This window comes from Salmo trutta, chromosome 3, assembly GCF_901001165.1.
Source record: "Salmo trutta chromosome 3, fSalTru1.1, whole genome shotgun sequence".
NCBI classification, from domain to species: domain Eukaryota; kingdom Metazoa; phylum Chordata; class Actinopteri; order Salmoniformes; family Salmonidae; genus Salmo; species Salmo trutta.
In genome coordinates this window covers 62,561,513-62,577,371 of record NC_042959.1, presented here as the reverse complement: position 1 = coordinate 62,577,371, position 15,859 = coordinate 62,561,513, and the positions used below count along the sequence as shown (strand labels likewise).

At 46.6% G+C, this 15,859-nt stretch overlaps 1 protein-coding gene across 7 annotated transcripts in view; it reads left to right on the top strand.

Annotated features, from left to right (window-relative positions):
• nphs1 (NPHS1 adhesion molecule, nephrin) overlaps positions 1–15,859 on the top strand; it is a 53,517-nt gene that overhangs the window by 34,496 nt on the left and 3,162 nt on the right. For 2 of the 7 annotated variants that reach the window (XM_029744275.1, XM_029744272.1), the window contains exons 11-27: positions 961–1,102; positions 1,471–1,595; positions 1,727–1,895; positions 2,162–2,291; positions 3,416–3,588; positions 4,582–4,722; positions 6,826–6,966; positions 8,136–8,260; positions 8,724–8,886; positions 9,116–9,272; positions 9,651–9,802; positions 10,817–10,928; positions 11,122–11,303; positions 11,576–11,617; positions 14,042–14,167; positions 14,760–14,805; positions 15,432–15,564. In XM_029744275.1, coding sequence (XP_029600135.1) covers positions 961–1,102; positions 1,471–1,595; positions 1,727–1,895; positions 2,162–2,291; positions 3,416–3,588; positions 4,582–4,722; positions 6,826–6,966; positions 8,136–8,260; positions 8,724–8,886; positions 9,116–9,272; positions 9,651–9,802; positions 10,817–10,928; positions 11,122–11,303; positions 11,576–11,617; positions 14,042–14,167; positions 14,760–14,805; positions 15,432–15,564 — 2,259 coding nt within the window. Of the gene's footprint in view, positions 1–960; positions 1,103–1,470; positions 1,596–1,726; positions 1,896–2,161; positions 2,292–3,415; positions 3,589–4,581; positions 4,723–6,825; positions 6,967–8,135; positions 8,261–8,723; positions 8,887–9,115; positions 9,273–9,650; positions 9,803–10,816; positions 10,929–11,121; positions 11,304–11,575; positions 11,618–14,041; positions 14,168–14,529; positions 14,806–15,431; positions 15,565–15,859 lie in introns of those variants that run through there. The other 5 variants (XM_029744302.1, XM_029744278.1, XM_029744307.1 and 2 more) reach the window with 5 other exon arrangements.

Genomic DNA, 15,859 nt, shown 5'->3' with positions numbered 1-15,859 from the left:
TAACCCTCTGTAATTTCGGTACATGTATAGGTTGCCTGCTGTGGCTTCTTTACGTATTGTAAATTTAATTGAAAATTACCTTTCAAACTACACCTCGGAAGTCAATACACACTTAAAATACTTAATTCAGACTTCAGGCAGTCTGATTTGCACATCTCGAGCGCCCAATGACAAGCATCTGTGAGAGAAGCCTTTGATTCTGAAAGAACTCATATTATTCTACCCCGTGTAGAGTTTCCACCTTAACCACGTTAAATCTGTTCTTCATTCTCTCTCCGCTCTGAACAAAGAACTACTGTTCAGTCTATACTACACAAGGCTTTGCCAATGAGTGAAGCCTCAAAAAGTGTTCCAGTATTCTTCTCTCAGCTTTTTAGTATGTTAATGAGATAAAAGTGAATAAAAGCTGACACGGGAGTTGAGAGAACCATTATTTCGGCTCTTTGTTCATTTGGAGAAATAATTTTCATTTGATCTAGCATTTACAGCTGCATTCTATCCAGCTTTAATGTGCCTGAATACATCTGAGTGTTAATAAAGACTGACACATCAGTGGTGGTTCTTTGTGAACGCGTTCCTTCTTGTGTCTGTTTCTCTCTGAAAAAGGCTTTTGCACTAATCATCTCAATAAAAGCCTTGATAAACCCGGGGTGCCAAGCAGACATCACTAGCATCATGCAGGAGCAAATGGGGGTTTGATTAAATTTATTACGGGTTTTGCGAGCAGGAAGAAGTATATGAAAGTGATTTATTTGTTTGTTTATTATCAGGGACCAGGCACAATATAAGTAGAGCACAAGAGTTAGAGAGCCACAAAGCTAATTTCCATCATCAAAACAGTATTATTATTGTATTTCCTGTGAGCAGCTTACTGTGTATGTATCTCCAAGGAAAATGTTCAGGGACACTAGAACTTCCTGTCTCTTCCTGACGTTGTCATGTGTCCTTTCCTGTCACCAGGGAGACCACGGGGGGAAGACAACCATGTCTAACCTGACCCATATTGTCTCTCGGGAGGAGAATGGGCTGCCCCTCACCTGTGAGACGTTCAACAAGGGCACACGCTTCTCCAAGAGCCAGTCCAACAACCTCATTGTTTTCTGTGAGTCTCTGGATAGAACTATGACAACAACAACCCTACAAGCCTAATGGTTGTAGGGAATCTCTATTGAATGACTATGACAAGTACAACCATGAAAGAACCTTGCATAACCAGAACATAACTATGCATTGTACAGTAACAATTGCAACAATCTCAATCTGTGCTTTCTGTAACTATAACAATACAGACACAACCCCCTCTCTCTTTCCCGCCCTCCCCCTCCTCTCTCTCGCTCGCTCGCTCGCTCGCTCTCTCTCTCTCTCTCTCTCTCTTTCCCTCCCCCTCCACTCTCTCTCTCTCCCCCTTCCTCTCTGTACTCCCTCCCCTTCACCCCTATCTCTCTCTCCTCCTCCACCCTCCCCTCTCAGACCCTCCTCAGAAAGTGTGGATAGAAGCCCCTCCCCCAGGGCTTCCTCTGAAATCAGGAACCATCATACGCCTCATCTGCTTCTCTAGTGGGGGAAGCCCCAAAGGAACCCTCAACTGGTACAAGGTGTGTACATGTGTGTATTGTATGACAACATACATTTCGATTGGTTAAGTTGTTAAAAGTTGTAACAGCTTATACTCTCTGTCTGTACAGTACCATGTCCTCCATTCTCTACTCTCCTCTCCACACCGCAGGATGGTAAGGCGTTATCAGACTACCCCAAACAGGTGCCCTCTGATAAAGGCGTGTCCAAAGAACTGGTCGTGCGCCTCCAGCCCAGTGACAACATGGCAACCTACCGCTGTAATGCCACCAATAAGGCCAAGATGGTCCTCAACACTTCCGTCAAACTCATGGTCCAGTGTGAGTCTTAAAGACCTACAGACCGGGCTCTGGGCATGAGTGGATTAATACTAGCCTTTATGGACCTGACTAATAGACGAGGAAAGCATTAGCTATATTCAAGATGATAGGTAAATTCAAGATGATAGGTGGATTCAAGATGATAGGTAATTAATTCAAGATGATAGGTAGATTCTAGATATAGCTACAAAGACACGGAATCAGCAGCCTCAGTATGTTGACAGTGGTGTCTTGTCCCCTCTCCTCTACCCTCCACCCCTCCCCAGTCCCTGCAGTGAGTGTGACAATCATAGCCAAGCAGAAGGAGCTGCGTCGGGGCCAAAACCTCAGTCTGGACTGTCTGTCTGGGAGCAGCAACCCCCAGGCCAACATTTCCTGGAGCCTGGGCCCAACCAGGTGAGGGGAGGGCAGGTTAAGCAGAGCCGGTCTGTGGGCCGTGGAGTCAATGGAGACCCTAGACTACAGTCTTGTGCAGGTCCATTTTTTGCGAACCGCACCTGCCACAATACCGCGGCAGCACCATAACCCGCCAATCATGACAGAAAGCTGTCGCAACCCGACCTGTAATTTGTACCCAAACCCGCCCGCAAACCGCCAGATCATATCAATTGATTTAATTGTTATGACTAGTAGTAGGCCTAGGGCATATAGGCCTATAGACAGTAGTAGCCTATCCCAATGCCATAGCCTATTGAAAGAATTATGTGATTGCGTGCAGCCATTTGAAAAGACAAAAGCAAGCAGTAGGCCTCACTGAGTTTTGAAAAGCCTTGTTCTACCTGCTGGATGAGGGGCCTGTTTTGGACTGCCCTCATCAACACAGACTTGCACGCTGAGTCAAAATCCATCCATGGGCTAACTTCAACAATTAGGCAACAATATCCTGTTAACTTAATTGTAACTTGTGAACTGTTTTCCATGAGTTGGCTTTACACTTGCGTTAATTGTGTTATCAAACGCTGCCATTACGTGTACAAGTTAGTTAGCTAGCTAGCCCAGGTAAGATCGGTGAGTAGTGAGTGAAAGTCACATGAGGGGAAGAGCAAGAAGTGGGAAAGCAGGAGAGGATAATGCGTTTTACAAGATAGTAAATAAATAGAGGGCTAATCTTTATATCTGTGCCATTATAGCATCTGTGACAGCATGGGCACCGCCACCGAGGCTACAACCCATAGGAAATCCCCACCCAGTTGAATACTTTAACTACTTTAAAATGAAGGAAGCATGGTGGAAGCCCTCACTGATGCTGCCCATGATAAAATGGCCATTTGGCCACTACAGGCCTCTATCATTCTCTGATGTTTTCCTCAGCACCACTGTGAGCATTCTGTGCAAGCAGCCTGTCTCAGTTCCGCTCTGATTGCACACACACACTACAGAATAAATTAATCAACTGTCAAAGCACAGACAAAATTGTGAAGTTGTTATTTTATTAATTAAAACGGCAACCCGGCCACGGATTTATCGAATGTTCAAAATAAACCCGCCAAATGTTCTCCTCTCATCTCTCCCTCTCCCAGGCTGAAAGGGGTGGATCTGCCTCCTAAGAACACAACGTTTGGGGGCGTATCAGTACGCAGTACCCTGTCCCTCCCCCTGTCCTCCCAGCACCATGGCCAGAGGATCACCTGTCAGGCCTACAGCTCTCTGCTGTCTGAGGGCGTCAACACCTTCTACAAGCTCAACGTCCTCTGTGAGTGGTGAAGAGTGTGGGTGGGTGGGTGGGTGGGTGGGTGGGTGGGTGGGTGCGTGGGTGGGTGGGTGGGTGGGTTGTATACATGTGTCTATTTCTCTCTGTGTGTTATACAGAGCTTTTGAATACTTTATTTGTTTCACTGTGAATATTATTATTTTTTCACTGTGAATACTTCATTTGTTTCACTGGGGATCCAAATAAAGTATTGAAAATGTGTGCACAGTTATGAGTAGGAGAAAAAGAAAGTCTGTGCTGGTGTGTGTGAGGCTTGAAGCATGATGGTAATGTGACACGATAGTGTGCATGGAAGGCAGTTTTGTTTGTGTGTGTTTGTGATGTTCTCTGTGTTTGTGTGTGTGTGTGTGTGTGTGTGTGTATATGTGTGTGTGTCTGCGTGTATGAGTGAGTGTTACTGTATTCCTTTGTTGTGACTGTGGGTTAGTCAGGCTCTACGGCAGTGTTGTTCTAATTGTGTGTGTGCTTTGCAGCACAGCCATGTTATTCTTTGATGCTGTTTCGCAGGCTGTAAGCAGCCAGCTCTTCAAAGCCTGCTGCTCCGTGCGAGCATGAAGGAATGTCACTGTGTGTTTGTGTGCAGCTGCTGTTGGACAACACTACTGTCACTCGCTGTTTTAATGCCTGTCCCTCTCCTTGCCTCTCTCCCGAACCTCCCGAACCTCCCTCCCGCCCTCGTTCTCTACCTACCTACCTCCCTCTCTCCCTCCCTCTCTCTCTCCCTCCCTTCTCTCTCCCTCCCTTCTCTCTCCCTCCCTCTCACCCCGGCCTCCTGTGTGAATTCAGTATTTTTGTGATATTAGTGTACACCGCTTCTCTACAGGTTTTTCTTTCATTTGCACTGCTGTCGCCTTTCATGGCTGATATGGTTTCTTTGTGTCTACGCTTGTACGTTTTTCTCCCTTTGTGTGTGTGTGTGTGTGTGTGTGTGTGTGTGTGTGTGTGTGTGTGTGTGTGTGTGTGTGTGTGTCTCAGATCCCCCAGAGTTCAGCCCTGACCATCCCCAGAAGATACAGGTAGTGGAGGATGAGACAGCCATCCTTCCCTTGCTGGTCTCGGCCAATCCAGATGACGTCTCCTGCAGTTGGCTCTACCGCAAGGAGGAGCTGCACAAAGGTGATCCACCCTGCTCTCGTCCTTTCTCCCTGTGGTGTCTCTATATAGCCAGCCAACTAACTCTCTACAGCTGAGCCAGCAACTGTGTTTGTATCAGCCGCCATTCAGGCTCTAAATAAAACATGGCAGGTCGGGCAGCAATGTGAACCTGCCTGATGTGATTCTCGTTCAAATCAAATCAAATCAAATTGTATTTTATTCGTCACATGCTTTGTAAACAGTGAAATGCTTACTTCCTTACGGCCCTTCTCAACAATGCAGAGAGAAAAAAGATAGATAAATAATAGAAAAGTAAAACACAATAATAAAAGTAATAATAAATACACAATGAGTAATGCTAACTTGTCTATACACTGTACACATGGTACCAATACCGAGTTAATGTGCAGGGGTAGATATGTACATAGAACTAGGAATAAAGTGACAGATAATAAACAGTAGCAGTAGCTACTGTTTATTTAAAGTTAGTGCCAAAAGGGTCAACGCAGATAGTCCGGGTAGCTATTTGGTTAACTATTTAACAAATTATTTAGCAGTCTTATGGCTTGTTCAGGGTCCTGTTGGTTCAAAACTTGGTGCATCAGTACCACTTGCCATACGGTAGCAGAGAGAACAGTCTATGACTAGGGTGGCTGGAGTCTTTGACAATTTTTGGGCCTTCCTCTGACACCGCCTAGTATAGAGGTCCTAGATGGCAGGGAGCATTAGGCCATACGCATTATCCTCTGTAGTGCCTTGCGGTCAGATGCCAAGCAGTTGCCATACCAAGCGGTGATGCAGCCAGGGCCCATGTCAAATCTTTTCAGCCTCCTGAGGGGGAAGAGATGTTGTCGTGCCCTCTTCACGACTGTGTTGGTGTGTGTGGACCATGATAGATCCTTAGTGACGTGTACACCAACAAACTTCAAGCTCTCGACCCGCTACAGCCCCACTACAACCCCGTCAATGTGAATGGGGGCGTGCTCGGCCTCCGTTTTTGGTAGTCCACGATCAGCTCCTTTGTCTTGTTGACGTTAAGGGAGAGGTTGTTGTCCTTGCAATCTCTGACTTCCTCCCCAAAAGTTGTCGTTGTCGGTCATCAGCAAACATAATTATGGTGTTGGAGTCATGCGTGGTCACGTAGTCGTGGGTGAACTGGGAGTACAGGAGGGGACTAAGCATGCACCCCTGAGGGGCCCCATGTTGAGGGTCAGCATGGCAGATGTGTTATTGCCTACCTTCCTGACCTATGGGCGGCCTGTCAAGAAGTCCAGGATCCAGTTGCAGATGGAGACGTCTGGAGTGGGTCTAGTGTTTCTGGGATAATGGTGTAAATGTGAGCCATGACCAGCCTTTCAAAGCACTACATGGCTACAGACGTGAGTGCTATGGGTCAGTAGTCATTTAGGCAGGTTACCTTAGTGTTCTTGGGCACAGGCACTATGGTGGTCTGCTTAAAACATGTTGATATTACAGACTTGGACATGGAGAGGTTGAAAATGTCAGTGAAGACACTTGCCAGTTGGTCAGTGCATCCTCGCAGTACACGTCCTGGTAGTCCGTCTGGCCCTGCGGTCTTGTGAATGTTGACCTGTTTAAAAGTCTTACACACATCGGCTACAGAGAGTGTGATCACATAGTCTTCCGGAACAGCTGGTGCTCTCATGCATGCTTCAGTGTTATTTCCCCCGAAGCGAGCATAGAAGAAGTTTAGCTCGTCTGGTAGGCTCGTGTCACTGGGCAGCTCTCGGCTGTGCTTCCCTTTGTAGTCTGTAATTCCCTGTCATCCGGCCACAGCCACCACACTCCTATCCCTAACCTCCCACCTCAACCTCCACCACCACACCCACCTCCCCGAGGGGTTACCCAGCCATTAAAGGAGGGGTGCTGTGGTAGAGTGGTGGTCTGACACATGGGCTGTTGTTTCTGTGGGAATTTTTCCAGGCCAATCAATAATATAGCATTAGATGTCACTTATAAGCCTTGAGTGGCTTAGGGACATGTGGTTTATGCATTTATAATGAATATTTTTGTGTGGCTGTGGATGTGTGTGTGTGTGTGTGTGTGTGTGTGTGTGTGTGTGTGTGTGTGTGTGTGTGTGTGTGTGTGTGTGTTTATGAACAGAAATGGATCCTCGGTACCACTTTACTGAGAGCACAGCGTTTGAGATCTGGAATGTGACAAGGAGAGACACCGGGGTCTACACTGTGAACTGTACCAACGAGGTGGGGTCTGACAATACCACCATCACTCTGGACGTACAGTGTAAGTCTCACTGGCGTTGAATCTGGTCTGTCTACTCACCTCAACACCGTGTTAGAACACTGAACTCAAGTCGAGGCATTAGCTCAGGGATTGAACACAAGTCTTCAGGACTCAGGCAAAGTTTCTCAGTCCTCATACAGGTGTGGTTCATCAAGCCACCTACATTACATGCTAGTGTTGTATACCCAAAAACACCAATTCTGTCACAACCTTGAACCAACAGACCGACACATCCCCGTCCCACTGCCCCCCCTCTTAATGACGTAACAATAGCACTGTTCTGAATGTAGGTCTGAATGTTCCAGTAAAACCTACAGTGCAGAACAAGCCTAATGGACAGACAGCACAGCGCTGTCCTGATCCGATGGAACCTGACAGTTGGAGGTATCCATAATGTATAGAGGATTGTAATAGCTTTTATGCGTGGCGCTGTAGCCCACTTAACAATGTTGTTCCTGGTTAAAATGAATGTGGTATGTGAGAAGGCCGTAAGTGTCTCTGGTGGTTCCATCAGTGTGCTGTGTGTATCAACACAGACAGGGGCATTGGGGCGCTAATGCCACTACTGTTATAAGTAGATGGTACCCACAGGAAGAGAAGAGCACACAGCCAGCTGGAAAGGGATTACACTGCAGTATGTTGGTGGAGTCATAGTGCTGCCGTATCCAGGACATAGTGACTGACTGAAGGAGGGATGGAAGGAGGGAAAGTGGGCCATGATGACTGCACCCTGCCTGCCTCTGTCTCGCTCAAAGTTAAAGTGGAGGACAGGCGGCATGCAATGGGGAACCTCCAGGGTGATATGGCCCAATTTAGGGACATTGAATTGGGCAGGGGTGTCTGACAGTAGGGGGTTGGGACAGTTCTAAAATAAACTGGGGTTAAATTGATTGGCAAATATTTAATGTAAAGTGGTCACTTAGAGAAAGGTCATTAGTTACAGTATGTAGAGGGTGTCTGTAGGATCAGTGATGCATAGAATAGAATAGAATGGAATAGAATAGAATGGAATAGAATAGAATGGAATATAATACAATGGAATTAATAGAATTACAGAGAGAGTTGGAAGTCGGTGGGTGGTGAGTGACTGATTGTTCCTTAAATTCTAAAGTAGAAATGTACTTTCCTACTGTTTCTCTCGTCCTACTTTCTTATTGCCTACTCCCCAGATGCCCCTAGTGTGAAGATGGAGAAGGACCCAGTGTATGTGGATGTGGGGGAGACAGCAGACCTGTTTTGTGCAGCAGATGCCAACCCCATCATCAACACTGACATGTTCTCCTGGAAATGGCTGGTGAGAACCCCCATATCCCCATCTCATCTCAACTCTCCTTTCTTCTCATTTGATTTCCCTTTATCTGGCCTCCTTTCTTTTATTTGACCATTTCTTACCGTTTATCACTCCCCTCTTAAATGCAGAGACGTGCCATATTTCAGCGGCTCTAACTATCCTTCCGCCCCACCTCTCCTGGCTCCCGGCTCCACACTTGGCCCAAATCCAGAAAAATTGCTTTCATTACGGCGCGGCGACTAAAGGGCACATTCATCAACGTACGCTCTCTATCCTGTATCTACTGCTCTCTTTTTTCTCTCTTTTACTCTTTTTCTCTCTCTCTTTCTCTTTCTCCGCTCCCCCTGGAGTACCTGCACTGATCTTGCACAGGAGAGGGTGGGGTGTACAACAATGTGCATGCTGTCCTCCTGTCTTCCTATCCTCCTGCCTTCCTCTCGTTTACCCCTCTCTCTGTCTTCCTCAGGGCGAGGGAGAGATGGAAGAGATGGTGGAGCAGAGCCAGGATGAGGCCACTGGGCAGCTGACCATCCAAGGGGCGACTCGGGCCCACGCCGGACGCTACCAGTGCACTGCCGACAACAACATAGCGCCCCCTGCCAGCGTGGCAGTCCAGCTGGTGGTGCGCTGTGAGTCTAACGAGCTCTACCAAGATCTATCAATCATGTAGTGTGAATACATCATGGGTGCAATGGAGTGGAAAAGGGTTGTGGGTGTCTTTGTTTGCGTGACACCATTCATTATGTCTATGCATATCTGTATTCATTTGCATGTATTCCATGTTTCTGTCTATCCATTTCTGTTTGTACATGTACAATGTGAACATCTCTGGCTGTGTGTTTGTCCTTTCCTGTGTAGTTAAGCCAGAGCTCCAGAAGGGGCCTCAGTGGAATAAGGTGGCGAGCAGAGGGGATGGCACCAGAACAGCTGAGGTGGTGTGCCAGGGAGAGGGCATCCCGCGGCTCCACTTCTCCTGGGCTAAAAACGGCTTGCCCATAGACTTCATACACCCTAGGTGAGAGCACATCACATCCCACCCCTCACTCTCCATCTGGTTCTCACCTTCTCCCCGTTCCACACACACACACACACACGCTCACGTACTCAAACATAGCCACACACATCCCTAACAATGTAGAAACTTTAAACTACTGTGTCATGAGAATGTGGCAAAATATTCATGATGGTGGATAACTAGATTCGTTTCCATAGTTTATACATTCATTCAGTATCTCACCATTAAATCTTAATTTGGGACTTTGCCTCTCCTTATGCAAATACCTGTCACAGTGCCTGCTGTCTGCCCTATAGCCATATTGTGTGTGTGTGTGTGTGTGTGTGTGTGTGTGTGTGTGTGTGTGTGTGTGTGTGTGTGTGTGTGTGTGTACTGCAGGTACCAGGAGAAGACAGTTAGGGAGGGCTCATTACACACCAGCACGGTTACTGTGGTGAATGTGAGTGCAGCGCTGGACTACGCAGTATTCACCTGCACTGCTCGCAACACTCTGGGAGAAGACACACTCAACATCCAACTGCTCAGCACCAGTATGTGTGTGTGAATGGGCAAAAGGTCAGAGGTTAGGTCAGACATCAGGGCCCTGGGATGTTGCTATGATGTAAAACACGTACTTTACAGCCAACTGCTAGAGTCCCATTGGTCCTAATTTAGCTACATCCTCTCATAAAGTAGTGTTTGGGCATTTGTGTATGTGCTGCCTTGTCCACGATTTTATTAGTGTGGGAGGACCCTCCAGCTTATAGAGAAAATGTTCAGTCTCTCTCGACGGTAGGAAGAGCAAGTCCTCAGTGTCAGACACCCTTTAGCTATGTCATTTCTATGGAGTATCTCTCCTTTATCCCTTGCCTATAGCTCTAATTCCCCTCTCTGTCAGATAGGCTGAGTCGCCCTCTGGCTCACTAGCAAGTGTATTCATACCCCGGCGATGTCAACACGGCCCCTGCTCCCAGCAAGCCCCCCAGCCTCCATTGGACACATTTAATGTTTAAAAGCGTGAAATACAATCCAATATTCACTGCTGTTTTTTTCTCTCCCTCTGTTTTTTTTTACTGCCTTGAATATTCATAATTAATCTGACGCAGCGATAATAAATGTTATATGCTTCTTTATCATCAGAAGGCCGGGAAAGGAAAGAAGGCTGTATTCTCTCTATCCCTGCCCGCCTCGCTGCCACGGTTTGGATTAAAAAAGACAGATCCAAATAAGACTGACCCCTCTAACCTCATATCTTATGAGCAGAACTGATAATGGACATGATTTACTCTGCAAACAGAGCTGCCTGCATGCCTGCAAGCACAGCTTTTCTCTCTCATTCTAGTGCTGAACTCTCTCATTCTCTTCTGCACTCTTCCTCTGTCATTCTCTCTTGTTTATCCTTTCTATTCTCCCATTTCACTTACCCTTCATTCTACCCCCCCTTCTTTCTCTCTCTCTTTCCCTCTCTCTACATTTTCCCACCCTGTTTTTATCCCAAATCTCTCTCCTTTTCTCTGCACCCCCCCATCTCTTTCTCTTACCTTCCATCTCTCTCTAACACACAGATCAACCAGATCCTCCCTCAGAGTTCCGCCTGGTCAGCTTCACACATGCCTCTGCAACTCTAGAATGGATCCCAGGCTTCGATGGGGGCTTGGAGCAGAGATTCCGTGTCAGGTGAGAGAGCATTGACTACAGTTTGGCCGAACATGATGTGTCAAATATTGTGATCTCTTCTTTGCATTCATAAGCAACCAACACATCCTTGATAGGGATATTAGGAACAGGTCTGGATCAAGGGTCAATTCCATTTCACTCCTTTCAGGTTAGAGCCCATCCATGTACTGACTAAGATACTGTTGATTAACAGATACCGTTGGGCTGACTCTGTGAGTTTCCTCTACGTGGATGTGTTCCCTCCAAGAGCAAACAGCTTTATTGTGACAGGCCTGTCCCCCGCCACTACATACAACTTTTCTGTCAACGCACTCAACTCCATGGGAGAGAGCGGCTACGCCGACAACAACTCAGTACTCACCATCACCACCAAGGGTCAGTCTAGAGCAAGTTCACAACATGACTTCTGGGTCCTAGCTAGGAGAGGCACAATGGTCGGACATTAGATGGTTTGGACACCTGCCCAGCTGGTATTGAGATCAGGTTATGTCTCTAATGACATCCTATGCCACATTTTGTAGAACATTAATAATCTTGGCACTATATGGGGAATAGGATGTCATTTGACATTTGACCCAGGTTTATTTTGCAGCGTTAGAACAGCATTGATGTTTTTTTCCCCTGTCTTCCATGGTTCTTCTAACCAGAGTGGGAAGGAGCAGTCCAGGAAGAGGATCCCTTAGGGGACGGTAAGTTTATTTAATATTTTTTGGGACTGTGGAAAATGGCTATTTTCTAAGCAGCTATCTTCATTTGGCTAAATCATGTTAATGTACAGTATGCACCTCCAAGGCCCTTAAATGTGTGCTCTTTGAGTAATGGTACTGTAGTAATGGCAGCCGTGGTCATAAATGCTACCTTCTTTCCTTGTGTTAGTCTTCTATCAATAAAGGAAGTGAGAGACTGCCTTACATACTGATTATTATTATCCCTTAATAGGTTTGACTCAATATGCAATAAACGTATCTACCACAAAAGAGTCAAAACTCAGAGTGAAGTTCAGTTGTTTAATACCAAAGAGCAACAGCTGTAATGGGTGCACGTCGAATGGTGCAGCCATATACAGTGGGGGGGAAAAGTGTTGGATCCCCTGTTGATTTAGTACGTTTGCCCGCTAGTAAAGAAGGGATCAACCTATAATTTTAATGGTAGGTTTATTTGAACAGTGAGAGACAGAATAACAACAAAAATATCCAGAAAAACGCATGTCAAAAATGTTATAAATTGATTTGCATTTTAATGAGGGAAATAAGTATTTGACCCCCTCTCAATCAGAAAGATTTCTCTTAAAGGGAGTGCTCCTAACCGCAGCTTGTTACCTGTAAAAAAGACACCTGTCCACAGAAGCAATCAATCAATCAGATTCCAAACTCTCCACCATGGCCAAGACCAAAGAGCTCTCCAAGGATGTCAGGGACAAGATTGTAGACCTACACAAGGCTGGAATGGGCCTCAAGACCATCGCCAAGCAGCTTGGTGAGAAGGTGACAACATTTGGTGCGATTATTCGCAAATGGAAGAAACACAGAAGAACTGTCAATCTCCCTCGGCCTGGGGCTCCATGCAAGATCTCACGTCGTGGGGTTGCAATGATCATGAGAACGGTGAGGAATCAGCCCAGAACTACACGGGAGGATCTTGTCAATGATCTCAAGGCAGCTGGGACCATAGTCACCAAGAAAACAATTGGTAACACACTACGCCGTGAAGGACTGAAATCCTGCAGCGCCCGCAAGGTCCCCCTGCTCAAGAATACATATACATGCCCGTCTGAAGTTTGCCAATGAACATCTGAATGATTCAGAGGACAACTGGGTGAAAGTGTTGTGGTCAGATGAGACCAAAATGGAGCTCTTTGGCATCAACTCAACTCGCCGTGTTTGGAGGAGGAGGAATGCTGCCTATGACCCCAAGAACACCATCACCACCGTCAAACACGGAGGTGGAAACATTATGCTTTGGGGGTGTTTTTCTGCTAAGGGGACAGGACAACTTCACCGCATCAAAAGGATGATGGACGGGCCATGTACCGTCAAATCTTGGGTGAGAACCTCCTTCCCTCAGCCAGGGCATTGAAAATGGGTTGTGGATGGGTATTCCAGCATGACAATGACCCAAAATACACGGCCAAGGCAACAAAAGAGTGGCTCAAGAAGAAGCGCTTTAAGGTCCTGGAGTGGCCTAGCCAGTCTCCAGACCTTAATCCCATAGAAAATCTGTGGAGGGAGCAGAAGGTTCGAGTTGCCAAACGTCAGCCTCGAAACCTTAATGACTTGGAGAAGATCTGCAAAGAGGAGTGGGACAAAATCCCTACCGAGATGTGTGCAAACCTGGTGGCCAACTACAAGAAACATCTGACCTCTGTGATTGCCAACAAGGGTTTTGCCACCAAGTACTAAGTCATGTTTTGCAGAGGGGTCAAATACTTATTTCCCTCATTAAAATGCAAATCATTTTACAACATTTTTGACATGCGTTTTCTGGATTTTTTGTTGTTGTTATTCTGTCTCTCACTGTTCAAATAAACCTACCATTAAAATTATAGACTGATCATTTCTTTGTAAGTGGGCAAACGTTCAAAATTAGCAGGGGATCAAATACTTTTTTCCCCCACTGTATGTGCCTTTCGAGTGGCGCAGCACTCTTATATCCAAGCAAAGCTCCCCACCCATACAATGATATATCAGTAGTTTTCCAGTCACATCACACAGCACTTTCCACTGAGCTTAAGGACATGGTCTGCTGCTAACCATGACCCAGGAGTTTCAGTCATCTCAACCACTGTTGGCACCACTTCCTCTTATCTTGTTGCTGTTTAGGCCATTGAAAATATCTGTGGTTTCCAGTCACCGGAACCCTAACAGACAGTTATCTAAAACTACATACTCACTAATATCAACTAACCCTTTTTCTCTACTTTTACTATCACCTTACAATACAAAACACCCCCAGAGACTTAAGGCCTCATTCTACTTCCACTTAATCACACAAAAGCTATTAATCATACAAACCACAATTATTTACAACTGAACACCCTCTTCCTGGATCTTGCTTCCTATGATGTCATCATGGTGGATCAGCTCATTCCTGTTCTTGGTTCTCTTGTAAACCAGAGACGAGAGGGTTGTCGCTGTATCAGACTGTGATCATGGCGGTGGTAGGTGGGGCTCCGTTGCTGGCTCTCAACTGGCTGGGCTGCTTCCTGTGTCTGAGGTGGAAGAAGAGGCGGGGCCAGACAGGTAACCATGGCAATACCATGGTCAAGGTTGTGTGACTGTTTTCTTCTGCATCTCAGTCTCAGAAACCTCTGCCCAAGTCACCAAAGAGTTGAGCCTGAATCTTAATGCATCTCTCATTTCTTTCTTTTTTTCTCTCTCCCGCCATTTCTCTCTGTGTCCTCTTATCTCTTCTCTTCCTCCTTTCCCTCCAAACACACCCATCTGTTCCTCCCTCCCTCTGCAACCGTCCTCCAAGACTGTCACTTCTTCCCTCTATCTTTCCCTTCATCTAATTTATTTTATATTTTGTCTCTCTCCCCCTCCCTCTCTCTCTCTCTCCCTCCATCCCTTACTTCCTTTATCTCTATATCTGTCTCCCTCAGTTTCCGTTCCCTGCAACTGTCAGGTCGCCTCTCTCTCCTCTCCACCCTTCGTCCTCACACACTTCTCTATTTCTTCATCCATCCTTCTCTGTCAGATCTTTTTTACTTCTTCAATAGTGCCCCTATCCCACTTATTCATCCCCCACCCTCTCTCTCTCTCTCTCTCTCTCTCTCTCTCTCGCCCTCACTTTCTCTCCCTCTCTCTCACTCTCCCTCCCTCTCTTCTCCAGAGAGTAAAAGCTGTGTTTCAGATGGGAAGAAGAGTAAAGGAGATGGGTGAGTCATCATCTTAGTGTGTCCAGGCTAGTCAGCGTGTCCAGGCTCTGTGTGTCCAGGCTAGTCAGCACCCAATCCAGTCCAGTGGGTACAGACAAATGACTATACGTCCAATCCCCTCAGAGGCCTAAACCCTGCCCTACTGACAGACCACACCCAGCACCCACAACAGCAAAACTACAGGACCCTGTGACGTATGATGTAATGTAGCAACAGAAGAGTAAAGCAGACGCTCCTGTCAGTCTAAATTTGCAATTAGGGGGCAAAGCAACAGCGCAAGTACAGGTGTCACATCCAAATATACTCAAAATGCAATACGCCATATGGCATTGACAGTGCTATGCTCTTGTGCACTGTACTGTTGTGTACATGTCTTTGTATGTAGCTATTTTCTCCCTGAGGATTAAGAAAGAGTGACATACGATGAGTGGGTGGGTGATGGGATGGAGGGTGTTGATTGGATGATGTTGATATGTCTTAATTTAAAAATGGGAAGGAAACAAAATAAAAGAGTGAGATGGGAGGATGTGGGTGAGTGGTTGGGGAGTCGGGATGTGATGCTGTGTTTTCTAATTAAAAAAAATGTAAAAAAGAATGGAGGAGGTTAGACGCTTTGTTCTATCCAGGTCCACTGTGTCCACTGCCAGCAGCTCCACCAGGTACGAGGTCAGAGAGCTGGTGAATCCTGCGGCCCAGTGCACCCTCCTCATCGACAGCGGATCAGAACCAGACAGCAGCGTCTACGAGAGCTACGCTGGGGTAAGAGGAGAGAGAGGGGGAGGAGGAGGTGGGGAGAGGCGGGGTGGAGGAAAGAGAAGGGGAAAAGGGGGATACTTAGTAAGTTGCACAACTGAGGAGAGGGAGTAAGGAGAGGAAAGAGGGAGTAAGGAGAGGAAAGAGGGAGTAAGGAGAGGAAAGAGGGAGTAAGGAGAGGAAAGAGGGAGTAAGGAGAGGAAAGAGGGAGAAAGGGGGATGACAGAGAGGGAGATAATAGAGAGAGTGAAAAACACAGTAAGGTAGAGTGGTGGATGAAGGGGATAGAAGAGGAAGTTGA